The sequence below is a fragment of the Lithobates pipiens genome, unplaced genomic scaffold, assembly GCF_037356315.1.
Source record: "Lithobates pipiens isolate NorthernLeopardFrog02 unplaced genomic scaffold, aLitPip1_a1.2 Scaffold_22, whole genome shotgun sequence".
NCBI classification, from domain to species: Eukaryota; Metazoa; Chordata; class Amphibia; order Anura; family Ranidae; genus Lithobates; species Lithobates pipiens.
Window position 1 is genome coordinate 170,851,659 of NW_027507784.1, and position 19,701 is coordinate 170,871,359.

Below are 19,701 nucleotides of genomic sequence, written 5' to 3' on the forward strand. Positions count from 1 at the left end.
GTATATAACAGCCTTGTGACTTGTCTCAGCTTAAAGCTTGTAGGAGTAGTTTTCATTTTCCATGATTCTCTGTCTGGACACTGTTGATTGGCCCTGTGCTGATCACAAGTACTCTCCCCAAAATTGTTTAGCAATACACACCAAACTGAGCATGTGCAGCCTGACTCCTAGTGCTCTATCGCAAAATGGGTTGGAGTCAATTTAACCACTTTCAGACCGGACCATTTTGCTGGTCAATGACCAGAGGTCTTTTTACAATTTGGCACTGCGCTGCTTTAACTGGTAATTGCGCGGTCATGCAATGTTGTACCCAAACAAAATGTGCATCCTTTTTTTCCCACAAATAGAGCTTTCTTTTAAAGGTATTTGACTGACTCTGCGATTTTTTTTTTTTTGCGATATAAACGTAAAAAGACCGCAAATTTTGAAAAAAAAATGATATTTTCTACTTTTTGTTATTAGAAAAATCCAATAAACTCAATTTTAGTCATACATTTAGGCCAAAATGTATTCAGCCACATGTCTTTGGTAAAAAAAAAGTCAATAACTGTATATTTATTGGTTTGCGCAAAAGTTGTCACATTACAAACTAAGGTACGTTTTCTGGAATTTACGCAGCTTTTAGTTTGCCTATCTCATTTCTTGAGGTGCTAAAATGGCAGGGCAGTACAAAACCCCCCCATTTTGGAAAGTAGATACCCTAAGGAAATTGATAAGAGGCATGTTGAGCCCATTGAATATTTTATTTTTTTGCCTCAAGCGATTGAATGACAAAAAAATTTTTTTTTTTTTTTTTTTTTTACACAAAGTTGTCACTAAATGATATATTGCTCACACATGCCATGGTTATATGTGGAATTGTACCCCAAAATACATTCTGCTGCTTCTCCTGAGTACGGGGATACCACATGTGGTCGACTTTTTGGAAGCCTAGCCGCGTACGGGGCCCCGAAAGCCAAGCACCGCCTTCAGGATTTCTAAGGGCATACATTTGTAATTTCACTCCTCACTACCTATCACAGTTTTGAAGGCCATAAAATGCCAATATGGCACAAAACCCCCACAAATTACCCCATTTTAGAAAGTAGACACCCCAAGCTATTTGCTGAGAGGCATGTTGAGTCCATGGAATATTTTATATTTGGCACAAGTTGCGGGAAAATTACAAACTTTTATTTATTTTTATTTTTTTTTCACAAAGTTGTCACTAAATGATATATTGCTCACACATACTATGGGCATATGTGAAATGACACCCCAAAATAAGTTCTGCTGCTTCTCCTGAGTACGGGGATACCACATATGTGGGACTTTTTGGGAGCCTAGCCGCGTACGGGCCCCGAAAACCAAGCACCGCCTTCAGGCTTTCTAAGGGCGTAAATTTTTGACTTCACTCCTCACTACCTATTACAGTTTTGAAGGCCATAAAATGCCAAGATGGCACAAAACCCCCACAAATGACCCCATTTTAGAAAGTAGACACCCCAAGCTATTTGCTGAGAGGCATGTTGAGTCCATGGAGTATTTTATATTTTGCCACAAGTTGCGGGAAAATTACAAACTTTTTATTTTTTATTTTTCACAAAGTTGTCACTAAATGATATATTGCTCACGCATGCCATGGGCATATGTGAAATGACACCCCAAAATAAATTCTGCTGCTTCTCCTAAGTACGGGGATACCACATATGTGGGACTTTTTGGGAGCCTAGCCGCGTACGGGGCCCCGAAAACCAAGCACTGCCTTCAGGCTTTCTAAGGGCGTAAATTTTTGACTTCACTCCTCACTACCTATTACAGTTTTGAAGGCCATAAAATGCCAAGATGGCACAAACCCCCCCCCCCCAAATGACCCCATTTTGGAAAGTAGACACCCCTAAATTTAGGGGTACACTAGTGAGACTAGGTAATAAATGGCGGGTGCCCTGAAACTATAAAAAAATAACTAACCAACCAGCGTCACCTGTAACAGTTATATGGTGATCACTGGTGAAAGGGTTAACTAGGGGGCAATCAGGGGGCTTTATGCGGTAGTATATGGGGGTCCCTGGCGCTATAAAAAGCTGCGGCGAACCTAAATACCTACCTGCCTAACTAGCGTCACCTGTGACACTAATACAGCGATCAGAAAAAGGATCGCTTATTAGGCTGGGTTCACACTGGAGCGATGCGGGAAACGCCACGAATCCGCGGCGGGTTCCCGCATCGCATGCCTCCCGGCGGCAGTTCACACTGCCCTATGCGAACTGCTGGGAGTGTCAGTGAAATGTTAATGACACCCCCAGATCAGTTCGCATATCGCAGTGCGATCTGCAAACTCGGATCGCATGGTGTGAACACCCATGCGATCCGATTCTGCTGCGGACCAAAAAAAGGGTCCCGTGCGAATTTGCGGCGGGTGCGGCGCGAATTCAGCCATACTATCTGTATGGCTGAACTCGAATCGCACAGAGATCGGATGTGATTTGCACTGCAGTGCGGTGTGAATCACATCCGTTCTCATAAACCGCTGCAATGAGAACCCAGCCTTAGTGACACTGGCGACGGGGGGGTGATCACGGGGTTAAACCTTTATTTGGGGGGTTAGGGGGGTACCTTAGAACTAAAGGGGGCTAACCCTACCTGCCCTAACAGTTATTACAGTCACAAATGACACCAATGCAAAAAAAAAAAATGCAATTGGTGTCACTGTGACTGGGGGGGGCAGGGGTAATTGGGGGGGTGATCGGGGGGTGAAGGGGGGGTGTGAGTGTGCCTGGCATGTTCTACTGTGTAGTGTCGTGTTGGTGCAACTCACCGATCCTCTCTCCTCGGTGCCCGAACGAAAAATACCGTCACGGAGGAGAGATTACATCACTTCCTCTGCCTGTGTTTACATTACAGGAGAGGAAGTGATGCAATGCTTCACTTCCATTTGTCAGGAGCGATCGCGAGGGGGTGGCCATGAATGAATGGCCGCCCCCTCATCCCGGATCGCTCCTGAACGGATACCGACCGCCGCTGGCACCGGGGGAAGGCAGGGACGTACAGGTACGCCCGTATGCCTGCCCGTGCCATTCTGTCGACGTGCGGCGGTCGGCAAGTGGTTAAAGAAGGGGAGGATCAGAGAGAGAGAATCACACAGCCTTTATACACAATGCAGAGGATTAACCCCTTAGGTTCCACCGTGAGTATAACAAGCATGCTTTACTGCATATACCGAGCATGTAGAGGATCTTTTAACTATGGTAGTTTTTAGGAAATTTAACATGTTATATACTTTTAAAATGGAATTTCACTCTCAATCAACTTTGACTATTTTTAATACTTATGCTGCTAGCATTTGTAAATAGGAAAGTTTATCATATTTACTTGTTTCAAAAAAATGTTTTTATAACATGTCTTCCATTACTTTTGGGTCTCCAGGTCTAGGCAAATGATATCATGCATCCCAGGAGTCTTTGGGGGGGGGGGGGGGCACATTTTCTCAGCTATGCACACCCTCCCGCCTGCTAAGGGCAGATGGATTCCAGGAAGTGAATGCTACAATAATCATTTGCCTTTACTCAAGATGACTGACCAGAAATGCTAGGGGGTGTTTTTTCAATGTGTGTTTGCCTTATTTATATTATATTATTATTTTTATAAAAAAAAAAAAAATACAGAAATAAATGGATGGGAAAGTTTGCTTTTAATATTAAAAATGAATGCAATAGCTTTTTTGGTTTGTGGTGCTCAGATGCAGCGCAGTTCCACTTTAACTTTTCTACTTCACAGTACTCTGTTTAGCAGTTATAAAAACTAAACTTTTTTATTTTTATTTTTTATTAGTGTGGGATCAGTCAAAGCAAAGCCTGTATAATTGGCTGTGGTATGAAACTACAACATACAACTCCTATGTGGAAGAGACATCCTATGAGAACTCATTGCTGGTTAAACGCTCTGGAGCCCTGGCCCTCAGTTCTCTTACTCATGTGATGCGTAGTCTTACCCCAAATGCCAGGTAAGCAAAATCTGCTCTATATTTTAGCAATATCATTACAGGCCTGTACAAGCTTTTCTAATATGTCTGGTCACAGAGCTGTTTAGATCTCTAAATATAAGCTGTTAACAATTCCATCTCAATATCTTTATCTCTGCACAAGCTGCTTATGTTGGAGATGAGCTGATCTCCTAGACAAACCATCTAGAATAATGTTCTTCCACTGTGACCACCATTGCATTATCATGATTGACACATGAGGTCTATAAATATATATTCATAGAGGTTTTTTTCCCCCTTCTTAAGCCTAGTACACATGGGCCGAATGTCGGGCGACATCTGCCTGTTTAAAAGAAACCAGCTGACATTTGGTCCATGTGTACTGCAGCTGGTCTGACAGAAGCCAGCTTCTGTCGAAGGGGCATGATCAAAAAAGGTCTACCAATCGGCTCGTGTTGGCTTAGAGTACTGACCGGAATGTGCTGGCGGGGGACTATCCCCTTGTTAAAACACAATAGAGCAGCAGCGGAGTTTGCTGTACTAACATTGGATTGTGGTTACAGCAGCTCTGAGCTGTCAGTTTTTTTTTATTTATTTTTTTTTTCTCATTCAGCCCACTGGGTTGAATGGGAAGAAAAAAAAAAAGCTAGCAGTGTGTGCTAGACTTTATGCTCCATACACACTAGCATTTTTTTTAATCTAAAAAAAGTTAGAAAAAATGTTGGTAATAGCTTTTTGTAGTAGCATTTTAGGAGCGTTTTTGCAGTAAGGGGGGGGGGGGGGAAGCTAAAAACAAAATATGCTATTAGTAGTGTTTAGGAGCCTTTCTGCTGGAAAAATTCTCCAAGAAACAAAAATTTTTTGCTCCTAGACACTGAAGCTTGAAAAAACGCTAATAGCCTAAAGTAGTGTGCGTGAACATATAAGATAACACTATATAGCTTCTAGGAACATATAGTGTATGGCCAGCATAAGACTTGCTCAGCTATAATGTGCTGAGGAGTGGCCACCTAGTTGCTACTTTTTAAAAATGTTTCTACTTACTTAGACCGTTTGATACCTAGTGAGCAGGAAGTCGTGCAGTGGGCCTTTCCCAGTGGCGGAACTACCACCATAGCGACTCATGCGGGCGCTATGGGGCCCACTGCTGAGTTGGGGCCTGGTGAGTGGTGTTACTATGCAGGTGCTGGCCACTCCGGGTGACACCCGCCAGAGGGGTGACACGCTCGGGTAGCGGCAGCCGCCAGCACCGCTAACACTGCTCGCTGTACCCGTGCCGCAGTGTCCCTCAGCTGCACTGACCGGAGCCATCCCCTCCTCTCTGTTTACATCCACAGAGGAGGAGGAGCCTGCGTTCGAGGGACACACACGCCACTGTGTATCAGCGCTGTTCTGAGGTATGTGGGGGGGGCTGCACTACTGCGGGGGTCTGCACTACTGAGGGGGGGGGTTTACACTACTGAGGGGAGTCTGCACTACTGGGGGGGTCCTGCACTGAGGGGGGGGGGGGTCTGCACTACTGAGGGGGAAGTCTGCACTACTGAGGGGGGGCCTGCGCTACTGGGGGGGGGTCTGCACCAATATAGGGGGGTCTGCAATTTTGAGGGGTGTCTGCACTGCTGCGGGATCCTGCACAGAGGCGGGTCTGTAATGGGGGGGTGTCTGCACTACTGAGGGGGGGCTGCACTACTCAGGGGGGGGGGCGGTCTGCACTACTGAGGGGGGAGGTGTCTGCACTGAGGGGTGTCTGTACTGCTGGCGGGTCCTACACTGAGGGGTGTCTGCACTACTGAGGGGGGTCTGTACTGCACCACTGAAGGGGGGGTCTTCAATTCTGAGGGGTGTCTGCACTGCTGGGGGATCCTGCACAAAGGTGGGTCTATAAGGGGGGGGGGGGTCTGCACTACTGAGGGGGGGTCTGCACTACTTGGGGGGGGGGGGGGGGGTCTGCACTACTGAGGGGGGAGGTGTCTGCACTGAGGGGGTGTCTGCAATGCTGGGGGGAGGTGTCTGCACTGGGGGGTGTCTGTACTTCTGGGGGGTCCTCTAATGGGGGGGAGTCTGCACTGGGGGGGGTGTTGTACTGATTGGGTGGTCTGGACTGGGGCGATGTCTGCACTGGGAGGTATTTGTACTGCTGGGGGGGTATCTGTACTAAGGGGGGGTGTCTGTACTACTGAGGGGGGTCTGTACTGCTGGGGGGGGGGGTCCTGCACTGGGGTAGGGGGTGTCTGTACTAAGAGGGGTGTCTTTACTGCTGGGGGGTCTGCACTGAGGTAGGGGGTGTCTGTACTGCTGGGGGGTCTGCACTGGGGTAGGGGGAGTCTGTACTGATGGAGGTCAGCAATGTGTGCCCTTCAGGAGCTGCATACAGTATACTGCATACTTTGTTGTTAGAAATTAATGTAAGCTGTTGCCTGGATACTGTGCCACATGGGTGTGGTAATCTGTTGTTCAATGGTATTAGTTGATTTTTTTTTGGGGGGGGGGGCCCCATACAACATTTTGCTATGGGGCCCTGTGATTTCTAGTTGCGCCCCTGGCCTTTCCTATATATGATCAGGATATAAACTGTGCTTAGCAATATACAGTGTGGCACAATATGTTGCCCAGTGTGAGTAAATCTATATATTTTTTTTTTTGTACCATAGGACTCTTCTTTTACTGTGTCATTATTATGTTTTTCTCTGTGGCCTTATTCATGCGTATCAAATAGAATCCTTAAAGACTTCTGTGTAATGTTTATAAAATTTATGTGCATTTCTATGTACAGTGCAGTTTCGTGAGGGAAGCTTTTATGTCTAAAACAAACCTATCATCCTTTACTAGACTTCCCCCTTTTATTGTTGCTCCCGCAGTGCTCAGATTGCTGTTGGCACAGTGTCAAATTCTCTGTACTTCATGGTATGGGGAAGCATGTGACATGCCTCCCCACAATGCAGCTTTGGGGGATCACCAAGGGGAAGGGCGATGCCTTTCAGTAACCAATAATATTAGGCATTGTTGACAATTGACATTGGCTTTGTGGGGGAGCAGAGGATGGATTAGAAATGTTTGGTATTGACAGGTTTACGTTAACCACCTAAGTACCAGCATGTTTCACCCCCCTTCATTACCAGATAATTTTTCAGTTTTCAACACTGTGACTGAAAATGACTTGTGTCATACAACACTGTATAAATTTACCTAATACATTTTATATCATTTTGTGAGACCTATACATTGCTCTGGTGATATTTAATAACCATGTTTTATTTTTGACTGTATAGAAGACCAAACATTTTGAAAGGGTCTTCATTTACTTTTTGTTGTTGGTGTTCAGTCGTTTAGTCATGTCCGACTGTTGGTGATCTCATGGACCATAGCGCACCAGGCTTTTCTGTCCTCCACTGCCTCCCGGAGCTTGCTTAATTTCATGTTTATTGTTTCAATGATGCTATCTATCCATCTTGTTTTGTTGTCCTCTTCTCTTTTTTTCTTTCCATGTTTCCCAGCATTAGGGTCTTTTCCAACGAGTCCTCTCTTCGCATTAGGTGGCCAAGGTATTTGAGTTTCAGCTTCAGGATCTGTCATTCCTGTGAATATTCAGGGTTGATTTCCTTCAGGATTGACTGATTTGATCTTCTTGCCATCCAAGGGACTTTCAAGAGTCTTTTCCAACACGATAGTTCAAAAGCATCAATTCTTAGGCATTCAGCCTTCCTTATGGTCCAACTTTCACAGCCATAGATTATTACTGGGAATTCCATAGCTTTGACTATATGGCAGTTTGTCGGTAGGGTCATGTCTCTGCTTTTTATAATGTTGGCTAGATTTGCCATTGCTTTCCTCCCAAGAAGCAAACGTCTCCTAATTTCATGGCTACAGTCACCATCTGCCGTGATCTTGGAGCCTAGGAAGATAAAATCTGTCGCCGTTTCCATTTCTTCTTCTCCTATTTGCCAAGGAGTGATGGGACTGGTTGCTATGATCATAGTTTTCTTAATGTTCAATTTCAGGCCAGCTTTTGCGCTCTCCCCATTCACCTTCATTAGGAAACTCGTTATTTCTTCTTCACTTTCTGCCATTAGTATGATATCGTCTGCATATCTCAGGTTGTTGATATTTCTCCCTGCGATCTTGACTCCAGCTTGTGATTCATTGATCTTGGCATTTTGCATGATGTACTCTGCATATAAGTTAAATAAGTTGGGTGACAATATACATCGTTGCCGCACTCCTTTCTCAATTTTCAACCAGTCAGTTGTTCTATGTCCTGTTCTAACTGTTGCTTCTTTACTTGCATACAGGTTTTTCAGAAGACAGGTGAGGTGGTCTGGTATTCCTTTCTTTCAGTATTTGCCACATCTTGTTGTGATCCACACAATCAAGGGCTTTACTGTAGTCAATAAAGCAGAAGTAGACCTTCTTCTGGAACTCTTTTGCTTTCTCCATGATCCAGCAAATTTTGGCAATTTGATCTCTAGTAATTGGTTTGTGTGAACGTTATAGCTTCTACAAACTATGGTGTGTATATATATTTGAAAATTGATCAGTTCTGTTTTACTGATGGCCTGTCTAGTTTCTTGAGGGTCTAAAATGCCAAGACAATACAAATACCCCCCAAATGACCCCTTTTTGGAATATAGACAGTTTAAGGTATTAAGAGGAATGCAAGTTTTTTTGAAGTTTTGAACATTTTTGTCACTTTTTGTTTGGAAAATGCAGACATTTAAATAAATGTGTTCTATTTACATACTGTCAACAGTGCAGTACAGTGTCATCATTTGACTAGTGTGGCGATGATCAGAGATACTGGCTGGTGACAGTATGTTTAAAAAAAAAAGCGAACATTTTTATTTTATTTTTTTCAATCAATTTTTGTAAACATTTTTGTTCTCCTTTTTTCTTTACATTCTGTCGTCACTGCAGTGTGGAATAAGTAGAAATAGTATTATTATTATTATTATTATTATTAATAAAAAAAAAATATATATATATATATATAATATATAATATATATATATATATATATATATATATATATATATATATATATAATTTTTTTTTTTTTTGCTCTATTATTGCTTATATATATATATATTTTCTCTATTATTGCTTATAAGAGTGATTCGTTTTAGCTGTCGTGCTTGGCTTTCATTCATGACAGCTTGTGATCTGTGATTGGCTACAGCTAATAACATGGTACCCAGTGCTGTGATTGGCCCAGGTACCATTTGATATCTGTGTCGCAGCATCACAATTGTAAGCAAAACAGTCATGATTGGAAGCCATTTATGACTGTGTTGACACTCTCTAATCTGTATGCACGCCATTGTGCTTGTGCTCAGTGACTTACAAATAGGTCATGGAGCCTGCAGCTGCCACTCTGCCGCAATAAATTTACTGTGGCGGGGTGGCAAGTGGATAAACATGCAGCTTAGTAATAGTATACTAGATACTGTAAATGTACAGTTCACACACACAGAGCAATCAGAAGGTGAAGGGGTTAATGTACAGGTCACATACAGTGGTAGAATGGAAGAGGTTAATGTACAGATGTGCAGGATAAGGGAGGGGAGGGGTCAGAGTTCAGGGTAAATCAGACAGGATGGAGCTGACATATATTGTGAAAGGGGTGGATTTTTAGAGTTCTGACACTGTTACTATATTGCACTGCTGCTGACTAGTGTCCAGTAGGCTTTCTTTCCTCTCGTATATTGATCAGTGTGTGAGGGTAAAGAGTGCTTCCCGATTGCCAGCCAGTAAAATTACACAGTTGCCAATGGCAGCCTTTGTTTACATTTAGTAATGCTATGATTGGACACGATTGATTCCATGGTATAGAACCACTATCATTGGCTCTGTCCTTTTTTGCCTGTAATCCACTGCATCAGGTCACAGCACGACCACAGGACTAGATGTACTGGTATGTCGTTCCCCCAGCTCTGTAACACTGGGAGAGCGGACCAGACTTTATGTATAGTAGCAAGTCATTAAAGGGGTTGTAAAGGTAAATGTTTTTTCACCTTAATGCATTCTATGCATTAAGGTGAAAAAACATCTGACACTGCCTGCGCCCCGAGCCCCACCCCCTCGAAAATCCCGTGCTTGCCCACGCCATCCTTCTTCCCCACTCAGCCTGGCCACTGATTGGCTGGAGTGGATGGATGGAAAGCAGCGCAGTCATTGGCTCGTGCTGACGTGGAGCGCCGGGGGGCGGGGCCATGTGATACACTCACCACGCGAGGGAGCTCGCATGAACGTGAGAAGTACTTGCGGGAGGAAGCCGAGACAGCTGCCGAGGGACCCCAGAAGACCTGGTTCGGGGCTACTCTGTGCAAAACAAGCTGCAGAATGGAGGTAAGTATAACATGTTTGTTTAAAAAAAAAAAAATTTAACTTAACAATCCCTTTAACCACTTGCTGCCCGCACTATAGCCGAAAGACGGCTACAGGCTATGGACGTGCGCACTCTGTGATCGCAGAATCCGTGAGACTCGGCTGATCATAGATCTGGTAAAGGGTCAATCGCAGCAGGCCCTTTACCATGTAATCAGCTGTCAGCCAATGATAGCTGTTCACGGAAATAAACAAATGCTGGTTTTATCTTTTTTTTTTTTTTTTTTTTTTTTTTCATTCATGCAGCCAGGGTGAAGGGGAAAAAAAGCAGGGGCTTCAAGTGATACTAAAGCTTTGTTTTTTTTTAAATAACAAACATGTCATACCTCCACTGTGCAGCTCATTTTGCACAGAGTGGCTCTGAACATCCTCTTCTGGAGTCCCTCGTTGCTCTCGCAGCTCCTCCCCACATTAGATAACTCCCTAGGAGAAGCTCTCGCCCGAGGGGGTTACCTTGCAGGCACACTCCCAAGTCATTCATTCTGCGTCCATAGAAGCCGAATGTGTGACTCGCCCAGGTCATTGGATTTGAATGACAGCAGCGGGAGCTATCAGTCTATCCAATCAAAGCCAGGACTCCGTGGAGAGAGACTGCGTATCCCTGCTGAAGATGAAGGGGCTCAGGTGAGTAAAACGGGGGGCTAGTGGGCCGGTGACTGCCAGGCGTTTTTTCACCTTAATGCATAGGATGCATTAAGGTGAAAAAACGCGTACCTTTACAACCCCTTTCAGAGGGATTAGAGGGACACACCGGTCCCCATAGCGCCCACATGTGCTGCTAATCGGTGCCACATATCAGTGCACACCAGTGCCACCTCTCCGTGCAGCCTCATCAACGCACATCAGTGCAGAGAAAATTTACCCGTTTGCAAAATGTTATAACAAAATATGAAAAAGTGTTTTTTTTTTTCTAAATTTTCTCTTTTTTGTTTAGCAAAAAATTTAAATCCAGTGGTGAATAAATGGTACCAAAAAGCTCTATTTGTGTGAAAAAATGATAAAATGTCCTATGGGTACAGTTTTGTATGACCGAGCAATTGTCATTGAAAGTGCGACAGCGCTGAACGCTGGAAATTTGGCCTAGGCAGGAAGGGGGTATAAATGCAAAGTAGGCAATTGGTAAGGTAAAAGTAAAGGCAAAACCTAACTCTAAACCTACTCCCACCCCCATTTTAAGCCAAATCTATGTACTCCTGTAAAGAAAAGATTGCTAAACTTACCTATTCGGAGTCCTGTCCCAGACTGAACTGTCAGCTTCAGTGTATAGGGGAGGCAGCCAACAGTGGAAGTTCTCTAATAAGTCTATGGGTGACGTCACTTCCCAGGAATTTGCCAGCTGTTGGCTTTCTCCTGCACACAGAAAGTCATGTTGGAGACTGGACCCGCTTCTGAATAAGTATAGCAATCCTTTTTTCTTTACAGGATTGGATAGATTAGGTTTAGAATGGGGGTTAGTGTAGGTTTAGCGTTAGGTTTTGCCTTTCCTTAAAGTGGTTAAAACTATTGGTCAATTCAAATTCACTAATCTTTACCGCATGTGATAAGGGTATAATTTTACTCATTTGCATAAATTATTGCATGCCGTAAATTAAGTCCAATTCACCAAAAACAAAATAACAATTATGTGGGGGGGGGGGGAGAATGTGTGTAAGTATCACATAAAAATTTACAAACGGACCAGAGAGTAAAAAAAAATTGATCATTGCCACCAGGGTTTAGCTGGTGTTATTTGCCGCTTTTCGACAAATAGCTGGTTGCTAAGGAGTGGGCCGGGAAGCCAGCCATCGTGTCCTTAAAGTGGAGTTCTTCCCAGAAGTGGAACTTGCGCTCATATGTCTCCCCCCCCCACCTTTGGCACCTTTCAGGGGGGAGCGGAGGATACCTTTGACAGGTATTCTGTTCCCACTTAAGGGAGCCACAGTTGTTAATATCACCACTCGGCTCCCCTCTCTTTCCTCTGCCGCCGGCACAGTTGGGGAGAGGAGCGGAGCCTTGCGCAGTAGGGTTTCTGGTATGAAGCCTTAACTGCAATTGCAGCGGCAGCCCCCGACAGCTGTGTCCTAATATTAAAAGCCAGCAGCTGCAGTGTAGCTGCTGGCTTGTAATTTTTGCAGCGGTGGGTGGACCTCCGCTTTAACAACCGATGACTCATTAGTGGGTTCCCTGCTGACATCTGAATGTAAGAAAAAAGAGAAGGCAGACACCCCCCCCCCCAAGCCATTATTTGACCCTTTAGTATGTAGTATGGCATTTAATGTTGTATGTTGGTATACGCAAGCTATTGTTTACTACAAGCAAGTTAATACAAAGAATGCTGTCGAAAGCTGTACAGAGAAGTGTGTGTGTGTGTGTGTGTGTTTTTATTTATATATAATATATATAGGTTTGTTCATTGACACCCATGGATATTCTATAGCAGTTCTTTCTGTTATGATTTTCAGAGGCATTTTTCGGCTTCTTGCAGAGTATCAGTTGGCCAACAAAGACAACCCTTCATACCAAGGTATGTGTGACTATATAGTGTATATTGTAATTCACTTCCTGACTATTTTGCATTGGTTCTCCCAGTTATGAGAACATAATCAAACTGCCCTCCAATTTCTGGTAATACATGATTTGACTCCCTAACTATTACCATGTACAACTGGCAGTTACCGAACCTGCAATATAGGACTTGACAGATTTTAACATTCCAGGGTGCCTTTGGCACAGCTCATGGAAATATGTAAAAATAAAGAATAAAGCAAGATGTTTTGAAATTTGTAGAAGTGTGATTATTTCAGATGGCGATGTTATTTAAATTATATTGCATCTCTTCTTTAGGTCTCTCGTTTCAAGACTTTTATCAGCAAAGTAGAGAAGCTTTTCTTGTCAACAGTGACTTAACATTAAGGGCTCAGCTGACTGAGTTCAAAGATCACAAATTAATACGCACAAAAAAGGTATGGTTATTTGAATCCTGGCCATTTAGCTGATTGAAAGTTATACTAGTGGCGGTGAATAAGAAGTGCAGAAAGAATATTTTTAGAAGTTGTGATTGCTTTTTTTTATTTTTTTGCCATATCATAGAAAATGTTTGTGTCTAGCCAGCATACTGCTTCGCCTTTTATTAATATATTTATTATTATGTGAAATATCAGCCATGCCATTAAACTTGGCCCACTCATAGATTTTAATGTATGTGTTGGATTCTAGGCAGAATAACAGCAGCATTTCTCCTGTAGCTCCTTATAACTTGTTCTTTGGGGAAATTTTTCATAGGCAGCGCAATTTCAAAGCCAAACTGGTGTGATCCAGGGCTTACAATTCTTCAGAATTATAAAGAAAAGGTAATAATTTATAGTCTAAAAAAACGAAAAGTAGGTATCAGTAATTGGTACCGGCGAGTACTTGAGAAAAAGTATTGGTACTCTTAAAAAAATAAATGGTATCTGTGTTTCCCTAATAGAGATGATTAAAGTGGTTGTAAACCCTTACAAACCACTTTGACCTACAGGTAAGCCTAGATTAAGGCTTACCTGTAGATCCAAGAAATATCTCCTAAACCTATACGGTTTAGGAGATATTTGCCCGAAGACAGGCACCGCTGTCTACGGCGCATGCGCCGTAGACAGCGGCGCGCACTGAGCGCGGCATTTCCAACAATGGAGCTGCCGCGCGTGTCGGCTCCCGTGCGCATGCGCGGGAGTGACGTCATCGCGGCTTCACCTAATGACAGCGGCGGAGCTGCGAGACTCCACCGAGAAGATGGATGTGCTGGACTACAGGGGACAGCGGTGACTTCGCTGGCTCCTGTGTCAGGTAAGTGACACATAATGGGCTACTATGCGATGCATAGTAGTCCATTATGCTTTGCCTTTGCAGGGAATGAAAGGAAGTAAACCCGTCAGGGTTTACTTCCTCTTTAAAGGCCAACAAATAGCCTAGGAACTATGTGGTAAAATATAATCCACGCAACAACTTAAATATATGTGCAAAACATCATCCAGTTACGATCATCTGCCTTATAACATAGGCTGAGAGTGCTGCTAACACCTTCTTGAGTGTGTCCACCAAACTCTCTTCATAAACATAAAGTGAAAAATATACGTGCAGCCCAATCACATATTGAGTACAACACAAGTGGTTGTAAACTGCTGGGCGATTTTTATTTTTTATTTTTCTTACCTGCAAGGTAAAGGCATAAGGTGCTAGTATGCATCACATACAAGCACATTATGTGAAACTTACCTGAAAATTTAGCATTCCATCTCTGCGCTGCCATCACCGGAGGCCGCTTCCAACTTCACCTGTCTTCCTTCCTGGTCCATGGACTCCGGTTGTGTGACTGGCCGGAGCCGCAATGGCGTCACTCCAGAGTCCTCATAGCCTTGATGATACTGGAACACTCCTCCTGCTATCGTCTCTGAATCACACTACTTCACTTCTTGGTTCCCGATCATCAATAAGACATGTCATAATAAAAAATAGAGAAACCATAGTGCTCTGTGCTTCCAAATATTTAATAAAATTGAACAAGGGATTAAAAGCCTTGCATGGATATATAAAAAAAACAAGCACAGAATCCACTCACCACGCTGATACAAATGGCTAGTTGTGACGTCATGGGCTACGGCTCCTCCCACCCATGGGTGGACAAAAAAAGAGGAGGTAAGGGACCACTCTGTGAAATAACCTTGCACAGAGCAGGTAAGTAGAACATCTTTTAAATGTAAATATTATAAAAGATGGGGAAGCATCAGCATGTATGCTGATGACACACTGTTATACCTGGCAGACTCGGGCCCCTCTCTACATGCGGCTCTCCAAACAATTGAACGGCTCGGGACTTTCTCCAGGCTAAAGATCAACTGGGGGAAATCCCAAATTCTTCCACTTGACAGCTTCCCACCGACCGAATTTCAGGGCAGTTTGCCATTACAACGAGTCAGCATTATCAAGTACCTAGGGATATACGTATCCAGATCACCAACGGATTATATACATTTAAATTTAAGCCCTCTAATTTCCCATGTTAAATCCAAACTACGGGCCTGGGCCCGTCTACCACTGGGGGTTTGGGGCCGGGTAAACCTCATAAAAATGGTTCTGCTACCCAAGATCCTCTATGTTCTCTGGCACTCCCCGACTTACTTACCCTTGAAGCATTTTAAATCCCTTGAGGCCTTTCTTAAACCCTTTGTATGGGGTAACAACAGACATAAATTAGCTTGGCAGGTGCTTAAAAACCCCACGGACCTGGGGGGCATGGCCCTTCCCGATTTTAATCTTTATTACATTGCGGCACAATTATCCCAACTGTACAATATAGACAAAACGGACAGAGGGCGGTTTCTCCAACTGCTATGCCCGGGGTGGGCTCGACGCACCGAAGATTCAATTTACCCACTGGCGATGGGCCTTGGTGGGGCGGGCCTGGGGGACAACAGACAGACTTTGTTATACCATTACAGACGCATATGGGACTTGGCTTCTGTCAAGCTGGGGATACCACTCTATAATGATTACACTCCATTATGGCATAATAAAACTGTCAGAATTCTTACAACTTCCCGATGTAGACCTTTGGTCTACTCATGGTATTCTCTATATGCATCAATCCCCGGTGGGAGAGAGAGGTGGGCCCTTTGGAGGATGGGGAATGGGAGGAGGCTTTGGAATCCTGCAAGGCTGTCTCACCCAAACTTGCTGACAGACTGACCCAAATTTATATTATCCACCGGGCGTATCTCACCCCCCTTCGGGTTGCCAGATACGGAAGCACTCAATCTACCCTTTGTCAGATGTGTGGGAGTGAGGTGGGTACGTTCTTTCACTTAATCTGGTCATGCCCTAAAATACAAGGCCTGTGGGCGCAAGTTATAACATTCCTGCACGATCACATGGGCTCTCCGGTCACATTGGACCCGAAACAATGCCTACTCGGGGTACTTCCAGATACTATAGACAAATACGCTAAGACGTTCCTGCATGAGACCTTGTTTTCGGTGCGGAAGGTCATTGCCCGGAGGTGGATGCGGCCCGCACCCCCCCGGGCTGGCGGAGTGGAAGGCGGAGGTCAATAATAATTTACCATATAAAAAGGTTGTGTATATTAACAAGGGATGCCCGGCCAAATATGACAAAATATGGGATCGTTGGTTACAAGACTCTGATACTTGTACGTAAGGCACTTTGAATCTATGTTGCCAGTTAGATGGTTTGCCCCTAACTGTGTGTTCTGGTTTGGGTCTGGCTGACCCACATGGTCGGGACCAGCTACCACTCTCTCCCTGGTTTTTGTTCCCTCTTACAAATGTTTGTTATTCATGACACCGGTTTTGAACCGGCTGTACTCTACTTACTGTACACCCTTCTGATACCAATGACACCTTGGCTGTATGTAATAATTTGTATGCACTTTTTCTTGTTTTAATAAACTTGGTTATGCAAAAAAAGATGGGGAAGCATTCCTATACCCCCCTGTGTGGGAGGACACGGCTATTTTTGTTTAAACCTATAAAAACCTTTTCGATTTCTCTTGCGTTCACAGACTGACACCTCTCCTTATTCTTGACCATTGGGTTGTTACGCCACCTTCAGGAGAGGACTAGGCAGAACATGTTAACATGTATAAAAAACAGAACTTTCTAGTTCCGCCCAAGGGGCGGTCCCTTCAGTAACAACCCTCCAGCCTGCTTCCTGCAGCCTCAGTTTTTTTCTGCCTAGTGAAGGAGAAGGACCTAGGAACCCTGGGGCCCATCAGTCTGTGGATTTTTTTCTGAAGAAGTTTGCCTTTTGCGAAAGATTAAGATCCTGTGATCTGCTACCAACAGCCGGCTGGGTGACAGGCTGGATACCCTTATCCTTGTAGTCTCCCCAGCCTGGCCAGTGAGCGTGTGCAAACCAGAGCTCTGCGCTGGGTCGGCCACGACATGCCGCCCCTGGAGCCTGAGGGGCCGGTGAGCGTAATGCTTCGGGGCACACATAAGACCAGGCTACTGATGTCTGCGTCACATTGTGCTGGGCCAGCAGCCACCCCGTACTGAACGAAGAGTGGGTCTGTGATGGAATGTTCCCCAGCTCCGCAGGACTGGTAAGTACAGCTCTCCCTGCCTCTGTGGCAATCCCTGGGAGGTCGATTCGGGGGTCCCTCACCTCCCTCTCTTCTCTCCATGTCTCTATTCCCCCCCTCCCTGTGGGGGATGCTGCATGGGCTGCTGAGCAGTGTGTGTGTGCCACATAGACAGGGGCCCCCTGGGGGGGCTGTGCTGGGTGGCTGTGCCCTGGATGTCTGTAAGGTCTCTCCCCTGGGTGTCTGGAGGTCTGTGTCTGCTGATCACTGTAGTGCTGTTTGCCGCCATTTCCTCTGCCTGTTTTTCACTGTCTCTCAATGTATACAGTGCTCGGCGGCCATTTTTGTTATGACCAGGGAGAAGCATGGTCAGATTCAATTTTTCTGTAGTCTGGCATCCATTTTCCCTGTGATTATGTCCCTTGTACTGGACGTTCAGCGGCCATTTTGTTGAAGCCTAAACGCGGTTTTCATGCTCAGCACTGTTCTCTGAGGCTCAGCACAGCGCGGTTTTCTCTCACAAGCATCTGGGAGCTGACATAGGACACAGGCACAACTAGCTGGACAGAACAGAACTCCGGGTGGGGAGTTCTGTGGTGGGGGCCCCTCAGCCTGCAGCAGTTAGGAGGGTGGGACCATCACTGTCCTAAGTCCCCAACAGGTGGCAGACAGGGTAGGGTCGGCATGGCTTCAGAAACTGGTGTTTCTTCCCCCCGAAATCCCGGCAATTGCAACCGGTTCACCTGCAGACAGTGCAGTGCCTCTGGACACTTTGTCGGCGGTCCTTAACACATTCGTTTCCAAGATGGAGGCGGTGCATGGGTGCAAAGGCAGTAAAAAGCGCCCCCTGTGATACAGGTGGGGAGGTCGTCTTCAGGAGTTTGCAGCCCGGTGGGCCTCTCTGCTATCTGGCCAATGGGTCTGCAAACTGATTGCCTCGGTTACAAGATAGTTCCTCTCTTGGCCAACTAACGGATCTTCCCTTCCAGCATACCCTTACTCCCGGATGGCTGGAAGGCCCCATGGGGTCAGTATGGGACCTGCTAAACCTCAGGGTGATGGCGTCTGTTCCGGTGTTGGGAAGTTTCCAGGGGTTCTACTCCAATCTATTTGTAGTCCCCAAGTAAGGAAGGGGTACGTCCAAGCTTGGACCTAAAAAGCCTCAATTGCTTGGTTTAAGTACAGAGGCGCAGTGTGAAATCAGTTCGCTCAGTTGTCGCTGCACTCCATCAGGGGGACTCCCTGGCGTCTTTGGACATCCAGGATGCGTACCCGCACATACCTATATGCTTCAGGGATCACAGGGTTCTGTGTAATGCAGTCGGGGAAGCCCACTACCAGTTTGACTCCCCCTTTTTTGGCTTGGCTTCAGCACCTCAAGTCCTTACCAAGGTATTTGACTTCAATTTTGGGACAACGCGAGATCGCAATCGTAAGTTACAGGACGACCTCCTTCTGAGAGCAGTTTCCGCCTCGGAATTAAAGGAGGATGTGGCGATCACCATGCAACCCTGCAGGTATTTGGGTGGCTGTTGAACCTAGAAAGTCAGTGTTCATACCGATTCAGCGATGGAGTGCCTAGGCTTACTGCTGGACTCCATGGAAGCGAGAGTTTTCTCCCTTCAGACAAACTGCAGACTCTCAGAGCCGCTGTAACTTGGTGACCTCCTTTGGTACCGTATGCCCAGTTTCCACCAGTCTTGTAGAAGGAGATAATGACACAAGGGGACATATCTCCGTTATTCCTGGATCAGCAGATTCAGGTGAGCCAGTCAGACGCCCTGCTCTGGTGGCTGAGGTCCCTGTTACTTTGGTCCGGGAAGTCGTTCCTACGTCTGCATTGGGCTGTGATCACAACAAATGCCAGCCGGGGTGGAGTACGGTGAGTACAGTCGACCCAGGGTCTCTGGTCGGGTGAGGAACCCAAGTTGCAGATCAATATGCATGAACTCCGAGCGATCATTCGTTGCCTCTCCACATAGTCGATGAGACTACGAGGGCGTACGATCAGGATCCAGTCAGACAACGCCACGGCGGTGGCATATCCCATCACCCATCAAGGAGGAACAAGTAGCTTGGCTGCAGCACGGGATGTCGCTCACATCCTTCAGTGGACAAAGCGACAGGTACCGGCCTTGTCGGCCATTACATCCCGGGAGGAAGAAACTGGCAGGCGGACTACCAAAGTCGCCAGATGCTGTGCCCAGGAGAATGGGCATTGCATCCAGACATGTTCAGGCTATTGTGCCTGTGGTGGGGTACACCAGACATGGATCTCCTGGCTCCTGTCTCAATCGGGAAGGGG

General features: G+C 45.5%; 1 protein-coding gene across 5 annotated transcripts in view; it reads left to right on the plus strand.

The window, feature by feature from the left end:
• The window catches only part of ORC2 (origin recognition complex subunit 2), a 218,413-nt gene that overhangs the window by 179,502 nt on the left and 19,210 nt on the right, over nucleotides 1-19,701 (plus strand). For all 5 annotated transcript variants that reach the window (XM_077448635.1, XM_077448638.1, XM_077448637.1 and 2 more), the window contains exons 14-16: nucleotides 3,811-3,982; nucleotides 12,784-12,845; nucleotides 13,166-13,284. In XM_077448635.1, the coding sequence (XP_077304761.1) occupies nucleotides 3,811-3,982; nucleotides 12,784-12,845; nucleotides 13,166-13,284 (353 nt within the window). The remainder of the gene's footprint in view (nucleotides 1-3,810; nucleotides 3,983-12,783; nucleotides 12,846-13,165; nucleotides 13,285-19,701) is intronic.